This window comes from Mustelus asterias, chromosome 23 (assembly GCF_964213995.1).
Source record: "Mustelus asterias chromosome 23, sMusAst1.hap1.1, whole genome shotgun sequence".
Classification (NCBI taxonomy): domain Eukaryota; kingdom Metazoa; phylum Chordata; class Chondrichthyes; order Carcharhiniformes; family Triakidae; genus Mustelus; species Mustelus asterias.
In genome coordinates, this window is record NC_135823.1 from 71,925,278 (window position 1) to 71,946,735 (window position 21,458).

Sequence of the window (21,458 nt, forward strand, 5' to 3'; positions counted from 1 at the left end):
TGTTGTATCCAAAAATCAATTGATTTGTCATGAATATACCTGAGGTTTAATGTAAGCCTTTGAAGGAATTTTTCCTAAATGGACAATCACTTATTTTAAGACGGAGATCTCCAGTTCTAGATTTCCTAGATAGAGCAAGAATCCTTCTTTTCCTTTGTACTTTTCTGGGCTATGGATGCCACTGGCAAGGTCAGCATTTGTTACACTTGAGCTGAGTAGCTTGCTAGATCAATTGTTGCCCATTCTTAATTGCCCGTGAACTGAGAGGCTTGCTACATCATTTCAGAAGATCATGAAAGAGTCAACCTCATTGCTGTGGGTCCAAAGTCACAAAGGCCAGACAAGATAAGGCCAGACAAGATAAGGCCAGACAAGATAAGGCCAGACAAGATAAGGCCAGACAAGATAAGGCCAGACAAGATAAGGCCAGACAAGATAAGGCCAGCAGATTTTCTCGCAAAGAACATTAGTGAACCCGATGGAATTTTACAACAATCTGTGATGTTTCTCATGGGGACCATTGTCTATACTAGATTTGCATTCCAGAGTTAATTAAATTCACCAGTGGGTGGCACGGTGGTTAGCATTGCTGCCTCATCGCACCAGGGACCAGGTTCAATTCCCAGCTTGGGTCCCGGTCCGTGTGAAGTCGGCACGTTCTCCCCGTGTCTGCGTGGGTTTCCTCTGGGTTCCTTCCACAGTCCAAAAGACGTGCGGGTTAAGTGCATTGGCCATGCTAAATTCTTCCTCAGTGTACCCGAACAGGTGACGGAGTGTGGTGACTAGAGGATTTTCACAGTAACTTCATTGTGGTGTTAATGTAAGCCTACTTGTGACACTAATAAATTAACTTTAAACTGTTGCCATGGTGGGATTTGAATCATGTCCCCAGAGCATTTGCTTGGGCCTGTGGGTTACTAGTCCAAAGACATTACCACTGTGCCACCATCTCTCCTGCAACATCTATGTAACATTTATAATTGTGGGGCTTTGGTATAGCAAATATGCTTTGACGCAATGTGCAATTTTAACTACTACATAGTTTAATTTTACATCAGTTATCATTGAAATTGCTTTGTCTTCGTTCTCTTATCCTTAATTTCTCTTCTCTTGAAGGTAGAAAATCATAATGAGACCTGATCCCTCATATCCAAAGTGTTCCAGCACTCAGATAATCTTCACATGAGCTGACTCAACAAACACAAGTTTCTTATTCAGCATGGAGAGCACTGGAACAATTCAATCCCATCCTTATTTGACAATCCTATATAGAGGGTTGCCAGCAAGGATCACTGGATAATAATCAGGAGTGGTTGAGTACAGTTAACCAAAGCATTCCTCTCCTCCTGCCACTTGGTGAAATGAGCTGACTTGATAAAGCGCAGCTGATCCTGCAATCTTTCTGGAGGATATTACTCAGTACCAAACATTTACCAAGTGAGCTACTGACAGCCACTTCTGACTACGATAAGAACCAAGTCACAGGTGTTTGTTTCTGCTGTTCTGAATGGGATCAAGTTAATGCTGCAATTAGAACAAGTGCTTGATAAAAGGAGAGATTGGGTCAACTGAACTTGTATTCACTGGAATTTAGAAGAATGAGGGGGGATCAAACTGACCAGTATTCGATTCTGACAGGGCTGGAGAGACTGGATGCAGGGATGTTGTTTCCTCTGGCTGGGGGGGGGGGGGGTCGAGAGTAAGGGGTCACAGTCTCAGGATACGGGTTTAGGACCGAGATGAGGAGAAATTTCTTCACTCAGAGGATGGTGAACTTGCAGAATTCTCTACCACAGAAGGTTTGGAGGCCAGATCACTGAATATATTTATGAAGGAGACAGATAGATTTCTAGAAGGTGTCAAGGGGTATGAGGACAAGAAGGGATATGGCGTTGAGAGAGATCAGCCATAATCGCGTTCATGGTGGAGCAGGCTTGAAGATCCGAATGACCAACTCCTACTATTCTTTTCTATGTTTCTAAAAGAAAAACACAAGTACACAAATTAATATGCTATTACAAATGGGTACTTAGAACTACTGAAGGTACGTCAATGGAAACTGATTTGAATCAGAAAATTAACATTTATAGTGGGGTGAATAAGATTGACTGAATCAACCAACTTAGAGACATGTATCAAATTATCACCTGGTCCTAAATGAGAAGATATTAAATCTTGCAAACCTTACAAAAGTGGTGAATTGTCTAAACCAAGACAAATATGTCAAAGTCACTATTATGTCTCGAAGCAAGCACTTTGTGCAATAATTAAGCATTGGATCTCAGAAGTGGTGTACTGTATTTTTCACAGTATTCTAAACTTGGAAGATATGCTGATTCAATTGTATTTTGCAATAATAATATTGAAAGGAGCCCAACAGCTGATGTATCAAATTCCAATCGTGCATTAACCATAAGTGTTAATTTTAGTTTGGTTTTTATACTTGATTTCTTCTCCATGTAGCTGCGTACAGATCACAGCATTCATCATTGTTACCAGATTAGCTCCAGAGCACAGAGATTTTTTTGTCTTTCTGAAAAGGATAGTGTCGTCTGGTACTTTCTGGATATTCACTGAGCAAAGCTAACTTTGGTCCTTGGGAGCACTGAAAAAATTGTCAAGAAAACAGAAGCTGATTTAAGGTAAATAATTCTGCACACCCTGCAATACCAACATTTTCATTTGTAGCCTTGAACTCTTGGGAAACTAGGCCCCATCAGAGTAAGCTGGCACGTGGAGAATGAGGGTTGAAGGAGAATTTAGTACAGGCAGTGTCTCAAATCCAGCTATCTGAAAACCTGCAAGATCTGAAATCCAGCACTGACTCAGTCTCCTGGTTCCTGGTTTTGAGACACTGGACCTGCAGATGCGATACAAGCAGCAGCAAATAACCTGATCCAAAAGAATGTCAAGAGCACAAGGAAATTTAGAACTTGCTTGCTACTGATATTGAGAGGATTTCACACAAAACTTAATCCGATTTCAAACTAATTGATTTAAGCCATACTCTGAAGGCTTATGCAGAAGACAGACATGGATTGTTAAACATTGCTGTTTCAATAAACCGATTCACTCTTGCTCAACTCATTCTATCCAAATCTGTGAATAACATGTGCCCTGGTTATATAACTTTCATTTTATTCGTTCTGGCGAGGAGTGCTGCCGGCAGCGCCAGTATTTATTGTCCATCCCCAGCCACCCTTAAAGGTAACAGTAAGGCATCTTCTTGAGCTGCTGCAGCCAGTGTAATGTAGGTACACCCTTTGTTTTGTAGCGGTTTGATATAACAAATGCGAGATCATTTCAAAGCGCATTTGATTTGAATTATTGTCACATGTATTAACATAGTGAAAAGTAGTTTCTTGCGCGCTATACAGACAAAGCATACCGTTCATAGAGAAGGAAAGGAGAGAGTGCAGAATATAGTGTTACAGTCATAGCTAAGATGTAGAGAAAGATCAACTTAATACAAGGTAAGTCCATTCAAAAGTCTGACAGCAGCAGGGAAGCAGCTGTTCTTGAGTTGGTTGGTATGTGACCTCAGACTTTTGCATCTTTTTCCCTGAAGGAAGGAGGTGGAAGAGAGAATGTCCGGGGTGCGTGGGGTCCTGAATTATGCTGGCTGCTTTGCCGAGGCAACGGGAAGTGTAGACAGAGTCAATGGATGGGAGGCTGGTTTGCGTGATGGATTGGGCTACATTCACGACCCTTTGTAGTTCTTTGCGGTCTTGAGCAGAGCAGGAGCCATACCAAACTGTGATACAACCAGAAAGAATGCTTTCTATGTCCATCTGTAAAAGTTGATGAGAGTCATAGCTGACATGCCAAATTTCCTTAGTCTTCTGAGAAAGTAGAGGCATTGGTGGGCTTTCTTAATTATAGTGTCGGCATGGGGGGACCAGGATAGGTTGGTGGTGATCTGGACACCTAAAAACTTGAAGCTCTCGACCCTTTCTACTTTGTCCCCATTGATGTAGACAGGGGCATGTTCTCCTTTACGCTTCCTGAATTCGATGACAATCTCCTTCCTTTTGTTGACATTGAGGGAGAGATTATTGTTGCCGCACCAGTTCACCAGATTCTCTCTATCTCATTCCTGTACTCCGTCTCGTCATTGTTTGAGATCCGACCCACTACGGTGGTGTCATCAGCAAACTTGAAAATCGAATTGGAGGGGAATTTGGCCACACAGTTATAGGTGTATAGTAGGGGGCTGAGAACACAGCCTTGTGGGGCACTGGTGTTGAGGATGATCGTGGAGGAGGTGTTGTTGCCTATCCTTACTGATTGTGGTCTGAGAGTTAGGAAGTTCAGGATCCAGTTGCAGAGGGAGGTGCCAAAGCCCAGGCCACTGAGTTTGGAGATGAGTTTCATGGGAATAATGGTGTTGAAGGCTGAGCTGTAGTCAATGAATAGGAGTCTGACATAGGTATCCTTGTTATCTATGTGTTCCAGGGTTGAGTGCAGGGCCAGGAAGATGGCATATGTTGTGGATCTGTTGCGGCGGTAGGCAAACTGTAGTGGATCCAGGTAGTCCAGGAGGCTGGAATTGATTCGTGCCATGACCAACCTTTCGAAGCACTTCCTAATGATGGATGTCAGAGCCACCGGCCGATAGTCATTAAGGCACGCTGCTTGGCTTTTCTTAGATACCGGGATGATGGTCGTCTTCTTGAAGCAGATAGGGACCTCAGATCGTTGTAAAGAGAGGTTGAAGATGTCTGTGAATACCCCCGCCAGCTGATCCGTGCAGGATCTGAGTGCTCATCCGGGTACCCCATCCGGGCCAGTCGCTTTCCGTGGGTTGACCTTCGAGAAAGCTGCTCTGTCATCTGCAATGGTGACCCCAGATACAAGTTCATCCAGGGCTTCCAGGGTGGAGGGCGTGCTCTCGTTGACCTCTTGCTCAAAATGGGCATAGAATGCATTGAGCGCATCAGGGAGGGGTGCGTTGGAGCCGGCGATTTTACATGCCTTCATCTTAAGAACATAAGAAATAGGAGCAGGAGTAGGCCATCCAGCCCCTCGAGCCTGCCCCGCCATTCAATAAGATCATGGCTGATCTGAAGTGGATCAGTTCCACTTACCCGCCTAATCCCCATAACCCCTATATCCCCTTACCGATCAGGAATCCATCTATCCGTGATTTAAACATATTCAACGAGGTAGCCTCCACCACTTCAGTGGGCAGAGAATTCCAGAGATTCACCACCCTCTGAGAGAAGAAGTTCCTCCTCAACTCTGTCCTAAACTGACCCCCCTTCATTTTGAGGCTGTGCCCTCTAGTTCTAGTTTCCTAAGTGGAAAGAATCTCTCCATCTCTACCCTATCCAGCCCCTTCATTATCTTAATAGGTCTCTATAAGATCCCCCCTCAGCCTTCTAAATTCCAACGAGTACAAACCCAATCTGCTCAGTCTCTCCTCATAGTCAACACCCCTCATCTCTGGTATCAACCTGGTGAACCTTCTCTGCATTCCCTCCAAGGCCAATATATCCTTCCGCAAATAAGGGGACCAATACTGCACACAGTATTCCAGCTGCGGCCTCACCAATGCCCTGTACAGATGCAGCAAGACATCTCTGCTTTTATATTCTATCCCCCTTGTAGCCTTTTTTGTCTTGCAGACCTTGCCATAGTCGGCTGGGGTCGATGTGGCTAGCCTGGGACTCTAGCTTGGTCCGATACTGTCTTTTGGCATCTTTGATGGATCTCCTTAGATCGTATCTGGCTTTCTCGTACAGCACAGTAAGAAGTCTCACAACACCAGGTTAAAGTCCAACAGGTTTATTTGGTAGCAAAAGCCACTAGCTTTCGGAGCGCTGCCCCTTCGTCAGGTGAGTGGGAGTTCTGTTTACAAACAGGGCATATAAAGACACAAACTCAATTTACAAAATAATGGTTGGAATCTGAGTCTTTACAGGTAATCAAGTCTTAAAGGTACAGGCAATGTGAGTGGAGAGAGGGTTAAGCACAGGTTAACGAGATGTGTATTGTCTCCAGACAGGACAGTTAGTGAGATTTTGCAAGCCCATAAAGACAGATAGTTAAATGTGAATGTTATTTTGCAGACATTGCAAACCTTACCTGTTTGTACTCGCTAAACATAGTTAAACAGCTGCAGATGGTAGAGTGCGATAACGGCTGTTTGACAGGAGGACTCCTGCTGGGACAGCCGACCACAAAAGTTACTTCAATGAAGAAGCTGCCGAAGCCTCCGGAAAAGCTGTGGGTCGTGACCGTGCCGATGACTGCATCATGACTGAAGCTGCCAGACGAACTGTGGGTCCTGGCTGAAGCTGGGGGGCTGCGTCGTGACTGGAGTCGGAAGCGTTGCGGGTCCTGACTGATACCAGAGTTTACGTCGTGACTGGTGCTGGGAACCATGATGTAGAAATACCCACACTTATTTGTGTTCAGAGAGAAATCTGGTAAACCGCTGTTAGGTGCCAGATCTCTCCCAAAAGCTTTTGTAATAAAGCCACTGTACTTTGACTCACTAACAGTCTCAGAGGTATCTTTTACCTACAGCACCATTGTGCCATCCCCAGTAAAGGGATTGAGAATGCAACATTCATTATTCACCTTCCTACCTTCAAAATCTACCCTCATGGAATACTTAGCAGAGGTATAGGATTCTTGCTCTGTATTCCAAGCCCTAGAGGCCGCAGGATCCCGTAGCAAATTTATTTCACATCAGGATTATTGTCTCTGCACGTTCCGATCCTCGCACAGTTCACATCACACCCTGCCACCAATTAGTTGGACTCATGCTGAACACGACTTTATTGGTGTTCTTCTCCTGTATTCCTCATTTACCAGTGCAAAAACTTATATCCACTGACCATTACTCCATGTATTTGCACAAATGCCTTTCCTTGGTTAAAGTCAGATATAAAACTCCTTAATAATGATTTATTTTGGAGGATATAACTGCAGGGCCACTGGTATCCAGGTGTGTGAGTGCGGATTGTAAGGATATCTTGCAGCTCATCTGGACACTAGCTCTGAGTGAACGAGAGAGAGGGAAAAAGTGTGGTGCATGGGATTGGAGAGATTTGTGTTTATTTTTAGATTTAAACAGGCCACTATTTGCAACTAACAAATAAATTGCGATCTTGTATGGTTTTAGCTGAAAGGCGCAGTGTTCCTCCAAATTCTAATGTCAGATTACATTTAGTTTGAGGTGTGCAGATTTGCTGGAAATCGCTTGCTGTTTGCTCTCTCTCAGACCAGAGTGAATTTCAGCAATTAAAAAAAAATTTAACTCAACGGTTCAGGTCAATTTCTGGATCTATCAGGGTCTTTTACTCGCGCTCATTTTTGACTGCAATACCTCTTATCGATTTGAGAGTCAGGGTTTGTAATATTTCCTCCTCCTCCCCGACCATGGCCTAGTTTAAGATAGGCATTTTAAAATATATATAAATATGAGATTTGTTGCTGGTTGCGATACTGCCTTCCCAAGTCTTTCTTTTTGAACAGCCTGAAATGCGAGTATCCACACAGAACCCGCCAAAAATGTAGCAGGCACCAACGTTCCATTCTCCATGGAGACGGGACACGGGGCGGCCCCACCCCTTGTACGGGATTGGCCATTGTCGGTTTGCTACATTGTGGGGTGTTTCCGAGCAATCGATTCAGCTGAAAAAGTGGGTGTGCCGTGGAATTGTTGGTCTCCTTACAGCATGCGGCGTTACTGAAAAGGTCGGGAACCTCTGCTCTACAGCATTGCAACAGAACACATCCAAAAACAAAACTTTGTTTCTGCAGCTACACTAACGCGCATTAAGCACTCTTTAGATTTCCTGCATTATAAAGATGCTCCAAGAATTGTACCATTTGTTCTTTGATTCATTTTATCCATCTCTCATAGCTTTTAGTTAATTCAACAGTAAGTGTGTCAAATATTAAGATGCTCACATTAACTTCCCTTATGGAAACATCTGTCAATTTATATCTCCAACCCCCACAAGGGGCAACTAAAATTAAGAATGCAACACTTAGAAATATCATTTTAACTCAGCACCTTGCTCGCATGTCCATATGTTTGTCCTTGGCCTTCTGCAATGCTCCAGTGAAGCCCGGTGCAAGCTAGAGGAAGCAGCATCTCACCTGATTAGGCATGTTACAGTCCTCAGGGCTGAGTTCAACAACTTTAGACTGTGAGCTTTCTCCTCCATCTTAAACCCTTTAAAAAAAGTTCCCATACATTTATTGTGGCTCGGTAGCACCACTAGACTGGGCCTGCGGCAGGTGGTGAGGGAACCAACAAGAGAAAAAAAAATACTTGACCTGATCCTCAGCAACCTGCCTGCCACAGATGCATCTGTCCATGACAATACTGGTAGGAGTGACCACTGCACAGTCCTTGTGTAGACAAAGTCCTGCCTTCACATTGAGAATACCCTCCATCATACGGTGGGGCACTAACACTGTGCTGAATGGGATAAACTTTGAACAGATCTAGCAGCTCAAAACTGGTCATCCATGAGGTAGAAACATAGAAAAACTACAGCACAAACAGGCCCTTCGGCCCACAAGTTGTGCCGAACACATCCCTATGGTGTGGGCCATCAGCAGCAGCAGAATTGTACTCAACCACAATCTGTAACCTCTGCCTGGCGTAACCCCCACTCTACCATTACCACCAAGCCAGGGGATCAACCCTGATTCAGTGAAGAGTGCTGGAGGGGATGCCAGGAGCAGCACCAGGCACACCTAAAAATGAGGTGTCAGCCTGGTGAAGCTATATCATTGCACTACCTGTGTGCCAAACGGCATAAACAACAAGTGACAGACAGAGCTAAACGATTCCACAAGCAACAGGTCAGATCTAAGATCTGCAGTCCTGCCACACCCAATTGTGAATGGTGGTGGACAATTAAACAACTGAAGAACCTCTTAAAATCTATTTCTTCAACCAGGTTTTTGGTCATGGCCTTGTACTACTATTTGACGTCCATCTCTTTTGTCAAGTGTCTTGGGTTGGCTTCAATTTTAAAAGCAGTAAACATGAAAACAGCAGTCGCTGTACTTTGGATAGAATAGAATCACAGAAAGGAGATCATTTGGCCTAGTGCTGGCTTTTTGTTGTCCCATTTCCCCACCCCCCCTCCCTTCCCAGCAGCTCAGCAGGTTTATTTCTCTTCAGATAATATTCCAATTCTCTCTTGAAACCCTTGGTTGATCCTGCCTCCAGCACACAAACAGTGCATTCCATATCCTACGCACTCACTGCATTTAAAGTTTTTCTTAGGTCGCCACTGCCTATTTTGCCAATTACTTTAACTTGATGTTCTCAACCCCTCAACAAATGGGAACAGTTTCAAAGAACAAAGAAGATTACAGCACAGGAACAGACCCTTCGGCCCTCCAAGCCTGCACTGACCTTGCTGCCCGACTGAACTAAAGCCCCCTAAAAGAACAAAGAACAGACATTCAAACAGTTTCCTCCCCACCGACACTGTCCAGACCCCTTATGATTCTAAATACTTCTCTCAAATCACTTCCCAATCTTTCCTCATCAATAGAAACCAGAAACATTGAGAACAATCCCAGCTTTTCCAATCTCTCGACGTAACTGAAGCCCTTCATCCCTCTGCTTTCTATAAAAACACAGATGATCATTAAAAACAAACATGTCATGACAGCTTTGTACCTGTTCAGCAACAGTCATCCTCCTGTTGGGATCCACATCTCTACCTTCCAACTTGGCCTTCACTCTTTTCCACACACTAACAGCATAGGAATTCCGTTCCTGAACGGCTGAAAGCAAAAGGATGTGCCTTTAATTTTCATAAAATAAACGTCATGTTAGTAAGTACAATAAAGATTAAAGGAAAAAAAGAGAAAAGCTGGAAATATGCAGGCCAGGCCGTATCTGAGGAGGGGGGGCAGTGAATGAGAGCGTGCGAGTGTTAACATTTCAGACTGAGACCCTTCATCAGTTCATGAACCTGAAACATTAACACTGCTTCACTCCCTCAGGCGCTCCCAGACCCGCTAAGTTTTTCCAGCATTTTGTTTTTATTTCAGATATCTAGCATCTGCAGTATTTTGAGATTAAACGCAGTTCATAAAAAAGTACAAAAGTCTGCACTAGTTCCAAATATCACTAAAGTGGAACCAGTTTGTAGACAATCAGCATAAAATTCACAAATGGCAAGATCACACAAATAATGAGAAAATGACCAGTTAATCTGTTGAGATCAGCTTCCCCTCTTTGAACAGGACCACTTTTATACCCACACAGACAATAAGACAAGGTCTGGATTTAATATCTCACCCTAAAATTGGCACTTTGGACAATCGTGCAGTCTTCAGTATTATAATAAAATGTCAACCCAGATTTTATGTTCAAGTCCTGCAATTTGGACTCATGACCTCTGGACTCAAGTCTCACAGAAAACCCTTTGAATTTGCGTACCATGAAGTAGTACATAGAAATTTGATCTATTATGTAAATGCAATCAATAAAGCCAGTCAAGTATCAGTCTGTGTTAAATTGAGGCATTAATGCCAATTTACCCAATTCGTAACTCATCATGATAATACAATCGAGAACCAGGCTGAACAAACAAAAGAGAGAACCAGAGTATGGCAGAGACTAGCATTTAACAAAGGAAAAAGTCCTCTATAAACATAACCAGTAAAAAAGGTGGTGAAAGGAGTGGGAGCAATTGGGACAATTACACCATTGAGCAGCATGGCTGAGATAGTGTGTGTTTTGCAGCTGTCTTTTCCAAGGAAGGAGATGCTGCCTCCCAGAGTAAAAGAGGAGTGAGAGAGATAGTGGATAGGCTAAAATTGATAAAAAGAGGTGGTATTAGTGAAGCTGGCTGTACGTAAAGTTAACGAGATACATCCAAGCTGAGAAGGAAGGATGGAAATTGTGGAAGCGCGCTGGTTATCTTTCAATCCTCCTCAGACACGGGGTGGAGCCATAGAATTGGAAAATCGCAAATCTTCTGCCCCTGTTCAAAAAAAAGGGTGCAAGGAATAGCCCAGCAAGTGTAGGCCAACCAAAGGAAAGCTGAAATTAACAGTCATTTAGACGAATGCTGAATAATTAAGGAAAGCCAGCATAGGTTTGAGGGCAAAGCAGTTTTAATGAAATTGCTCTAGTTGTAACAGAGGGGTTTGATGAAGGATAATGATGTTGATATGGTGTATACAGACTGCCAAAAGGCATTTGATAAAGTACGGCACATCACACTTGTCAAAGCTGACAGAATGGGCGGTACGGTGGCACAGTGGTTAGCACTGCTGCCCCAGTGCCAGGAACCCAGATTTGATTCTGGCCTTGGGTGACTGTGTGCATGTTCTCCCCGTGTCTGTATGGGTTTCCTCCGGGTGCTCTGGTTTTCCTCCCACATAGCAAAGATGTGCTGGTTAGGTGAATCGGCCATGCTAAATGAGTGGGGTTACGGGGATGGGGGAGGTTGAGTCTGGGTAAGATGCTCTTCGGAGAGTCAGCGCAGACTCGATGGGCCGAATGGCATGTTTCTATTCTGGTAGCAGGATGGAGTGGCTCAGTGACAGATGGTTATTTTTCAGAAATCAGCAAGTTATAAAACAGGGTTGCCCAGGGGTCAGTGTTAGATCTGACAGTACGGTGGAGGCAGGTTCAATTGTGGTTTTCAAAAGGGAATATGATAGTTGTCTTTGGAATACAGGGTACGGGGTAACGGCAGTGGAGTGGGAATGGGTGTGTTGCACCTGCAGTAAGCTGGCATGGACTCAGCAGACTCCTGTGTTGCGATGACTTTATGCTTACTATATTAAGTACTAGACACAGATATAAACTTACCTTTCCCAGTCTTGGGGTCTCTTGCTGCCTTCTTAGGACTTGGAGCAACATTCTTCCCTAGTCCTATAGCCGTGCCTGGAGGAGTGTTTGCTGAAGCAGCAAGGTTTCTCTGAGCCATTTTCCGTGCATTCTGTGACATAACTTCTGGTTGTGTCTTTTGAGTTGTACTGCTGCGAACAGCTGCAGGGAGAACAAGTATTGGCTACATGAAACAATCCCACACTACTGGACTTGTGAAGAAAGGGAGAGGATTTCGAGAAACAGGATGGTACAGTGGGTTAGACACACTGTTCTTTCACTTCTGAGAGAAAGAACAAGGAACAAAGAAAATTACAGCACAGGAACAGGCCGTTCGGCCCCCCAAGCCTGCACCAACCATGCTGCCCGACTGAACTAAAACCCCCTACCCTTCCGGGGACCATATCCCTCTATTCCCATCCTATTCATTCCACTACCTCCCCCAGCAGTGAGTTCCAGGCACCCACTACTCTCGGTGTAAAACATCTGCCTTGTACATCTCCTTTAAACCTTGCCCCTCGCACCTTAAACCTGTGCCCCCTAGTAATTGACTCTTCCACCCTGGGAAAAAGCTTCTGACTATCCAGACCTGGGTTCTAATGCAGCCCAGATAGATGAAAAGCTTCAACTTTCTGCAGGGTTTGAGGATAATGAGCTCATGCAGACACAACTCTGTTCCAAATAGGCACCTATTCAGCAATTAAGTGGGGAGACAATAATCTAGTGGCAATGTCACTGGACTAAATCTAGAAGCTCAGGCTTTTGAGGAGATGGGTTCTGGTACGTGGATTCAAATCCCACCAGGGCAGTTGGCAGAATTACAATTCAATTAATAAATCTGGATTTAAAAGCTCATCTCAGTAACGCTGACCATGAAATGATCATCGACTGATGTTAAAAGCCCATCTGTTTCACTGATGTCCTTTAGGGAAGGAAATCTGCCGTCCTTACCCAGTCCGGCCTATATGAGACTCCAGACACAGCAATGTGGCTCTTCACTGACCTCTGAAATGGTCGTGCTAGTGACTCATTCACAGGTCTATAGGGATGAGCCACAAATACTGGCCTGGCAAGCGACGCCCAAATCCCATACACAAATAAAGGAAAATAAAACTGTCTAAAATACAAATAGACTGGGACTTTTCTCTCTGGAGCGTAGGAGGCTGAGGGGTGACCTTATAGAGGTCTATAAAATAATGAGGGGCATAGACAAGGTAGATAGTCAATATCTTTTCCCAAAGGTCGGGGAGTCTAAAACTAGAGGGCATAGGTTTAAGGTGAGAGGGGAGAGATACAAAAGTGTCCAGAGGGGCAATTGTTTCACACACAGGGTGGAGTGTGTCTGGAACAAGCTGCCAGAGGTAGTAGTAGAGGCGGGTACAATTTTATCTTTTAAAAAGCATTTAGATAGTTACATGGGTGAGATGGGTATAGAGGGATATGGGCCAAATATGGGCAATTGGGTTTAGCTTAGGGGCTTTAAAAAAAAAGGGCGGCATGGACAAGTTGGGCCGAAGGGCCTGTTTCCATGCTGTACACCTCTATGACTCTATCATCACTTGTTACAACCACCTGAAGTTATGAAAAATCATTACTCTATCTCAATAGTCAGACTCCTTTCTGTATACAAGACACAATTCTATTTATCTACCAAAAAGAGAGGCTCTATTCATTTAATAGCTGTTTGTGATACTCTTTCTCAGACAAACAAATCAATGGCTGACTTGGTTAATAGTAAAAGTGACAATCCAAAGTGTTTTTTTAAATAATATAAACCGAATCGTATTTGACATCTGCATTGGTTTGCAATATTCAGCAAGTATGACTTGTGATTTGAGAACTTCTCAATGCAAGAGGCAGCTCTACTTTAGGGAAAGGAAACGGATGGTTGCAGAGTCAGCATTAAACTGAACATAAATGTTTACCTGCCGCAAAACTGGGCTGAAACGCAGAGGCAGAGGTTGGGCTTGAACACTCATTAGATTTATCTGTGACCAGTGGAGATGCAAAGCTGACAAGATCGTTGTAGACACTGAAAGATAAGAGCCAGAGTTATAAACAAAAACAGAACAAAATCAATCTGATAGGAATCACATTTATCACTGAACTAACGCACGGCTGCCTTTGATCAAATTAACCATGTAATCTCCACTCAAACTATGTGGATTGGGGTTAAAATGTATGCTTTTCTAGCATCCTGCTTTTTATTACTATGCGTACAGTGTATTTGAAATGTAATATCTCATCAGGTTTGAATCTTTCTTCCTTTTGCTCTTTTCTGAAGGCATATGATCACAGAGGAATGACTAAGTCATGAGTAACTGGTGCATTGTCCATTCTTCATACATTTGGCTAAACAGATTTCAGCAAGCAGGAAGAGGAGAACGCAGCCACGCTGAACCCTGGTGCCCAATCAAGCACACTTCTCCCATCAACCTCCCAGCTCAGGGAGGCCAACATTGGTGTCATGGTTGAGATCAACCAACTGTGCAGGGATCAGGGATCAAACTTGGAAGCTTACTGACCTATGTGGTTCAGTGTCAGAACAGCTGGTGCCGGTAGCACAGTGGTTAGCATTGCTGTGTCTCAGCGCCAGGAACCCGGGTTCAATTCTGGCCTTGTGTGACTGTCTGTGTGGAGTTTGCACATTCTCCGTGTCTGTGTGGGTTTCCTCCGGGTGCTCCAGCTTCCTCCCACAGCCAGAAAGATGTACGGGTTAAGTTGATTGGCCATGTTAAATTGCCCCTCGTCAGGGGGATTAGCAGGGTAAATACAAGGGGTGACAGGGATACGGCCTGGATGGGACTGTCGTCAGACTGTCTGTCACACTGTAGGGATTCTATGATTTATCCATGAGATTGGATTATAGTACAATCAGACATACAAACAATGGATTAATGCATTCCCTACAAGTTTTATTTCTGCAGAGTTTGAAGGTTACATTTTTAAACCCTCACTGAATTCGAACTAGATAAACCATCTCAGTGGGAAGAAAAGGTGTTATGAAATATATTTTCTGGAAGAAATATCCTTATCTACCTGACACATGCATCAAAACAGATAGCGTGTGCTTTCTCCATAATTCCCACCCATTAAAATTGAATGATCGAAATGTTTGGGGCAGCAACCTACAATTTCCCTTTATTTACTCCCAATAGATGTGGCTTCCTGCTGGAATGTTCAGAGTTACAAAACGTTCCCGTCTACATGTATATCTGAAGGAGGCGAGGACAGGCTGTGTTTGATTCCCCAAAGGTTGAATAGTCTGAAGGTTAAATGTCGATGCTCTATAATGTAAAATTGCTGTATGGGTGAGGTATGGTGTGCTGTGGACGCACACTGAACTAAAATTAGATCACCACATTCAGGAGAGATGGGGTAAAGTTAAAAAAATGTAACTTATGGGCAGGTGCAGTCCCAATTTTGGAACAAGGTTCAGTGTGCAACATAAAAACTGTAGGGAAATTTGTTAGTACTAATTGTTCAATCTTTTCCAACTTGTAGTTACTCTTATCTGAGTCACGTCAATACAAATTTAGAACACCAGTTAATATCTTATTGAAGCATTTAACGTTATCCCAGGGCTTGGTGCAATGGAGTACTCTGTACTGCACAGCAACAGTCCTTTCGCAGGCTGCACACAGACTGCTTGTTATAAACCACCATGCATGTGGAATTGTGCAAAAATATTTGTTTAAATGGACCAGCTATGAACTGCAAAAAATAAATGAGGATACATTAGGAGCAAGGTCCTAGTCCCCATAACTGAACAAATTATGGAAGCAAAAAAGCCAAATAAATGGTTTCAAATGCATAGAACAATTTTACATTGATATAAATATCTTTGCAATCATTTACTGATGCAACACAAGCACAAACTGATTCATGTTGTGTTGTGATCGTGACCTACGAAAGGCAATACACAAATTTTTGTACATCTTAATTTCACATACATCCTCAGAAAATTAGCACATGTTCCAATTGTTAATTTAATGTTTAATGCTAGCTTCAAAGGACATTTCCTTTAGAAGCTTCACCAGAGATACAAGAAACCAAAATGTCAAAGGAAGCTGGTTAACCAGCAATAATTGTAATATCATCCTTACTTTAGGCTCTGAGATTTCATTTCCTTCAGAGTTGGTGTAATCTCCTGTAGCATTTCGACATGTTCCTGACTTCGGACCTGCCCCATGGCCTGCACGATTGTGAACAGCACGGTTTGGATATTATCCTGCCAAGACTTGTATTCAGCTAAAAATTGTCGCACACTGTCTTCATAGGGGACATCTTCATTGTCTCCAAGAGCTGCTTCTTCATCCTTTCAAGGTGAGAAAATCAAAAATGAGAGAATATATTTTCTTTTTACAAGAGAGTTCCCATGTTAGAAACATCTGACACCAGTTTCAATTAATTATACAGCACAATCAACACCATTTATCAATATAACTACAATGGCTAATCACTTCAGGAATCCATTGTGTTTTACATGCTGTGAAGCATTAATTTTAATAAAATGACAGGAATGGAAACATACATTTAACATCAACTTTTTAATAAAAGGTTTCTCTGGAGATTAGGTGGCCACCAGTTGGCTGCACATGTGGACTCCAGAGATGAAAGCACATTCAAATCTTCAAACTAAAAGAACTGAATTCACCATTCCCTGAGACCACAATTTGGCACATAGAATTAGCTACAGTAACCTCAGTCCAATTCATCAGAATCAAACATCCATCCATAAGCACAAAACTGTTATCACTCATTACAGGTGTTGATCATAGCCACATGTCACTGAACTAGCAATCCAGAGACACAGGGTAATGCTCTGGGGACCCAGGTTCGAATCACACCACAGCACAGTGAAATTTGAACTCAGTAAGAAAAGAAATTTGGAATTAAAAGTCTAATGATGACCATGAAACCATTGTCAATCGTAATTAGTGTCACAGTGGTTAGCACTGCTGCCTCACAGCGCCAGGGACCCGGGTTCGATTCCCGGCTTGGGTCACTGTCTGTGTGGAATTTGCACTCACTCTGTCTGTGTGGGTTTCCTCCGGGTGCTCCGGTTTCCTCGCACAGTCCAAAGACCTGCAGGTTAGGTGCACTGGCCATGCTAAATTATTCCTCAGTGTACCCGAACAGGCGCTGGAGTGGGGCGACTAGGGGATTTTCACAGTAACTTCAGTACAGTGTGAATGTAAGCCTACCTGTGACTAATAAATAAACTTTAACTTTAAAAAACCCATTTGGTCACTAATGTTCCTTTAAGGAAATCTGCCACCCTGACCTAGTCTGGCCAACATGCGACTCCATATCCACAGCAGTGTGGTTGACCATGAAATGGCTTAATTGAAGGGCAATTAGGGATGGATAATAAATGCCCCGCCAGCTACGTGCACATTCCACAACAAATATTAAAAATAGTTTTTAGGTGTCCAAATCACCAACAACCTGTCCTGGTCCCCCCATGCTGACACTATAGTTAAGAAAGCCCCACCAACGCCTCTACTTTCTCAGAAGACTAAGGAAATTTGGCATGTCAGCTACAACTCTCACCAACTTTTACAGATGCACCATGGAAAGTATTCTTTATGGTTGTATCACAGCTTGTTATGGCTCCTGCTCTGCCCAAGACCACAAGAAACTACAAAGAGTCGTGAATGAAGCCCAGTCCATCATGTAAATCAGCCTTCTATCCATTGATTCTGTCTACACTTCCCACTGCCTTGGAAAAGCAGCCAGCATTAGTAAGGACCCCACGCATTCTTTCTTTCACCTTCTTCTGTTGAGAAAAAGATACAAAAGTCTGAGGACATGAACCAACCGACTCAAGAACAACGTCTTCCCTGCTGCTGTCAGAATTTTGAATGGACCTACCTTGCACCAAGTTGATCTTTCTCTACACCATAGCTATGACTATAACACTACATTCTGCACTCTCTCCTTTCCTTGTCTACGAATGGTATGCTTTGTCTGTACAGTGCACAAGAAATAATACTTTTCCATGTATACTAATACATGTGACAATAACAAATCAAATCAAAAAGTGTACGGACCAGGATGGTCTATGGACCTGTGCAGGGTTAGCTGATCTCAACTTGGGCAATGATGAGTTGGCACAATTGGCCTTAGAAATCAGCTTTCCGGCTCCACACGAGTATCCAGTAATCTTGGTAGAAGAGCATGCGAGTAGATACAGTAACAGTTTGCTGTAGAGTAACTGCTCAAACTAATACTGCCCTCGGATGACTGGAACCTGTGTAATTCAGTCCCATTCAAAAGCATGTTCCTCATTCGCGACATTTCGCAGGAATGTAACCATCGCAAGCCGCAGGACTATACTGTACTCTGCTTCCTGAAGGATTGGGCAGTACAGCTGTTACATCTGATGTTAAAATTATGTTAACACTGCCACTTTGATCATTTGTGCTCCAGTGTTTGACAGGACTGAAGTGACGACAGACCTTTGGGCTACAACTTATCTGGGCAAGAATGTGATGCAAATTTCAGAAAAATGAGATGCATTTGCCCAGGTCTCTCCTAATTTCATTCAGTCTTTGGGAAGAATCCCACCTTTGTTACATCCGTATGAAGCTAGCGTTTTTCATTTTCCATAAACCCAATCTAAACTTTGAAAATCTATTTTGCTGTATTGAGAAAAATCCTCTTTCAGAATTTGCTCGACGCTCAACTGCTTAATCTGGATTTGCTGATGTATGTGGTGGCACAGGCAGACAATGCAAACTGTGTGTGTGTGTGTTCTGGCCACTGTGGCTAAGCTAATGCAATCCCAAAATCAACTACCACCACCCACTCAACACCGAGGCAAAATGATCTGCAACAATTTAAATAAGAGAAAAAACCGCTTACTTGATTTGTCCAAGAACACATGCAAATGCTGTCTAAAGGAGTAAAAGAATTCAGGCCACTTTCAGAAATATACATACAGAGCAGTTGGAAAGGATATAAAATTTAAATTATCAGTGCAACTCCTGTATATTACCAAACTCTAAGGGCCATATTTTTGATTTGTCACATGTATTAACATAGTGAGAAGCATCATTTCCTGCGCACTATACAGACAAAGCATACCGTTCATAGAGAAGGAAACGAGAGAGTGCAGAATGTAGCGTTGCAGTCATAGCTAGGATGTAGAGAAAGATCTACTTAATACGAGGTAGGTCCATTCAAAAGTCGGATGGCAGCAGGGAAGAAGCTGTTCTCGAGTTGGTTGGTATGTCTCCTCAGACTTTCGTACCTTTTTCCCAACGGAAGGTGGTGGAAGAGAGAATGTCCGGGGTGCGTGGGGTCCTTAATTATGCTGTCTGCTTTGCTGAGGCAACGGGAAGTGTAGACAGAGTCAATGGATGGGAGGCTGGTTTGCGTGATGGACTGGGCTTTGTTCACGACCCATTGTAGTTTCTTGCGGTCTTAGAGCAGCAGCCAGACCAAGCTGTGATACAACCAGAAAGAATGCTTTCCATGGTGCATCTGTAAAAGTTGGAGTGTCGTAGCTGACATGCCAAATTTCCTTAGTGTTCTGAGAAAGTAGAGGCGTTGGTGGGCTTTTTTAACTATAGTGTTGGCATGGGAAGACCAGGACAGGTTGATGATGATCTGGACACTAAAAACATTAAACTCTCAACCCTTTCTACTTCGTCCCCGTTGCTGTAGACAGGGGCATGCTCTTCACTACTCTTCCTGAAGTCGATGACTATCTCCTTTGTTTTGTTGATATTGAGGGAGAGTTATTGTTTTCGTACCAGTTCACCAGATTCTCTCTTTCCTGTACTCCATCTCATCATTGTTTGAGATTTGTCATAGGCATGCAAGTAGGGGGCTGAGGACACAGCCTTGTGGGGCACCGGTGTTGAGAGTAATCGTGGAGGTGTTGTTGCCTATCCCTACTGATTCTGGTCTGTGGGTTAGGAAGTTCAGGATCCAGTCGCAGAGGGAGCAGCCGAGCTCCAGGTCTTGGAATTTGGAGATTAGTTTTGTAGGAATAATGGTGTTGAAGGTGGAGCTGTAGTCAATAAATAGGAGTCTGACATAGATGTCTTTGTTATCTAGGTGTTCCAGGGTTGAGTGCAGGGCCAGGGAAATGGTGTCTGCTGTGGACCTGTTGCGGCGATAGGCGAACCGTAATGGATCAAGGCAATCTAGGCCAGAATTGACTCGTGCCACGACGAACCTTTCGAAGCACTTCATAATGATGGATGTCAGAGCCACCAGAGATAGTCATTAAGGCACGCTGCTTGGCTTCTCTTAGGACCAGGGTGGTGCTTGTCTTCTTGAAGCAGATAGGGATCTTAAATTGTTGTAAAGAGGGGTTAAAGATGTCTGTGAATACCCCCGTCAGCTGGTCCGTGCGGGATCTGAGTGCGCGTCCAGGTACCTCATCTGGGCCAGTCGCTTTCCGTGGGAAAGACAACATCTTCGAGAAGTTTGCTCTGACATCTGTGATGGTGACCTCGGATACAGGTTCATCCGAGGCTTCCAGGGTGGAGGGCGTGCTCTCGCTGACCTCTTGCTCAAAATGGGCGTAGAATGCATTGAGCTCATCGGGGAGGGGTGCGTTGGAGCCGGCGATTTTACATGCCTTCATCTTGTAGCCTGTTATATCTTGCACACCTTGCCATAGTCGACGGGGTCGGTGTGGCTAGCCTGGGACTCTAGCTTGGTCCGGTATTGTCTTTTGGCATCTTTGATGGATCTCCATTGATCATGTCTAGATTTCTTGCATAGGTCAGGGTCGCCTGATTTGAACGCCTCAGACCTGGACTTCAGCAAGCAGTGGATATCCCTGTTCATCCATGGTTTCCACGTGGATTTGCTTCTTTGGCACACAGTCTTCGACACACTTAATGAAGTCAGTTACTGTAGTGGTGTACTCGTTCAAGTTGGTCGTTGAGTTTTTAAATACTGACCAGCTTTTATGCAGCTCATTACGGCAGCAAGTGTGGTGGTCAGGCCTTAATCGTCGGAGAGGCCCCATGTCAGTCCCCCAAATGCAGGAAGGAAGACCTCCCCTGATTAAGTTAGAGGGTGGAAGGGGCTGATGCGGGATTCCTGGCCACTCATTAATGAATCAACGGACCCCCATTATCGCAGAGCCCAATTAACCGGTGGCTGAGGGATTAAAGAGAGGCGGAATCGGTTCCCCCACCCCGAGAAGGCTGCCCAGAAAAACCATGTTGGATTTGCCATCAGCCTCCCAGGAGGGGCCCCTTGGTATCAGCCACTCAGTGGCCCAGCATTGGACAGAGTGGTTGCTAAAAACACCCCCACCCCCCCCACCCCCAAACACTTGCCTCCAAATTCCCAACTCCCTCTCCCGCAATTGCCACCCTGCAGCTCCCATCCCATGGTCTAGGGTCCACCCACCACCCTGGGCCTCAGGTGAGTGCTCTGCCGCCAGCAGCCATTGCTCCTGCAGATGGCCATGAAAAGTTGCTGGTCGATCACATGACTTCCACCACCAGGAACCTCCATGACGGGGAAGTCCCAAAGGTGGCCAATTAAGTGCCTGAAGGGCACTTGATTCCATCCGGCCTCCCCCAAGAAACTGATGGAAGTTTCCCACGGGTTCTCCAAATGGTGGGAGAGAGCCCCATAGATCCAACTAAAT

At 44.1% G+C, this 21,458-nt stretch overlaps 1 protein-coding gene across 3 annotated transcripts in view; it reads right to left on the reverse strand.

The window, feature by feature from the left end:
• The window catches only part of smg1 (SMG1 nonsense mediated mRNA decay associated PI3K related kinase), a 181,659-nt gene that overhangs the window by 4,765 nt on the left and 155,436 nt on the right, over window positions 1–21,458 (reverse strand). For all 3 annotated transcript variants that reach the window (XM_078240916.1, XM_078240917.1, XM_078240919.1), the window contains 4 exons: window positions 15,937–16,148; window positions 13,756–13,862; window positions 11,813–11,992; window positions 9,662–9,768 (listed from right to left, as the gene is read on the reverse strand). In XM_078240916.1, the coding sequence (XP_078097042.1) occupies window positions 9,662–9,768; window positions 11,813–11,992; window positions 13,756–13,862; window positions 15,937–16,148 (606 nt within the window). The remainder of the gene's footprint in view (window positions 1–9,661; window positions 9,769–11,812; window positions 11,993–13,755; window positions 13,863–15,936; window positions 16,149–21,458) is intronic.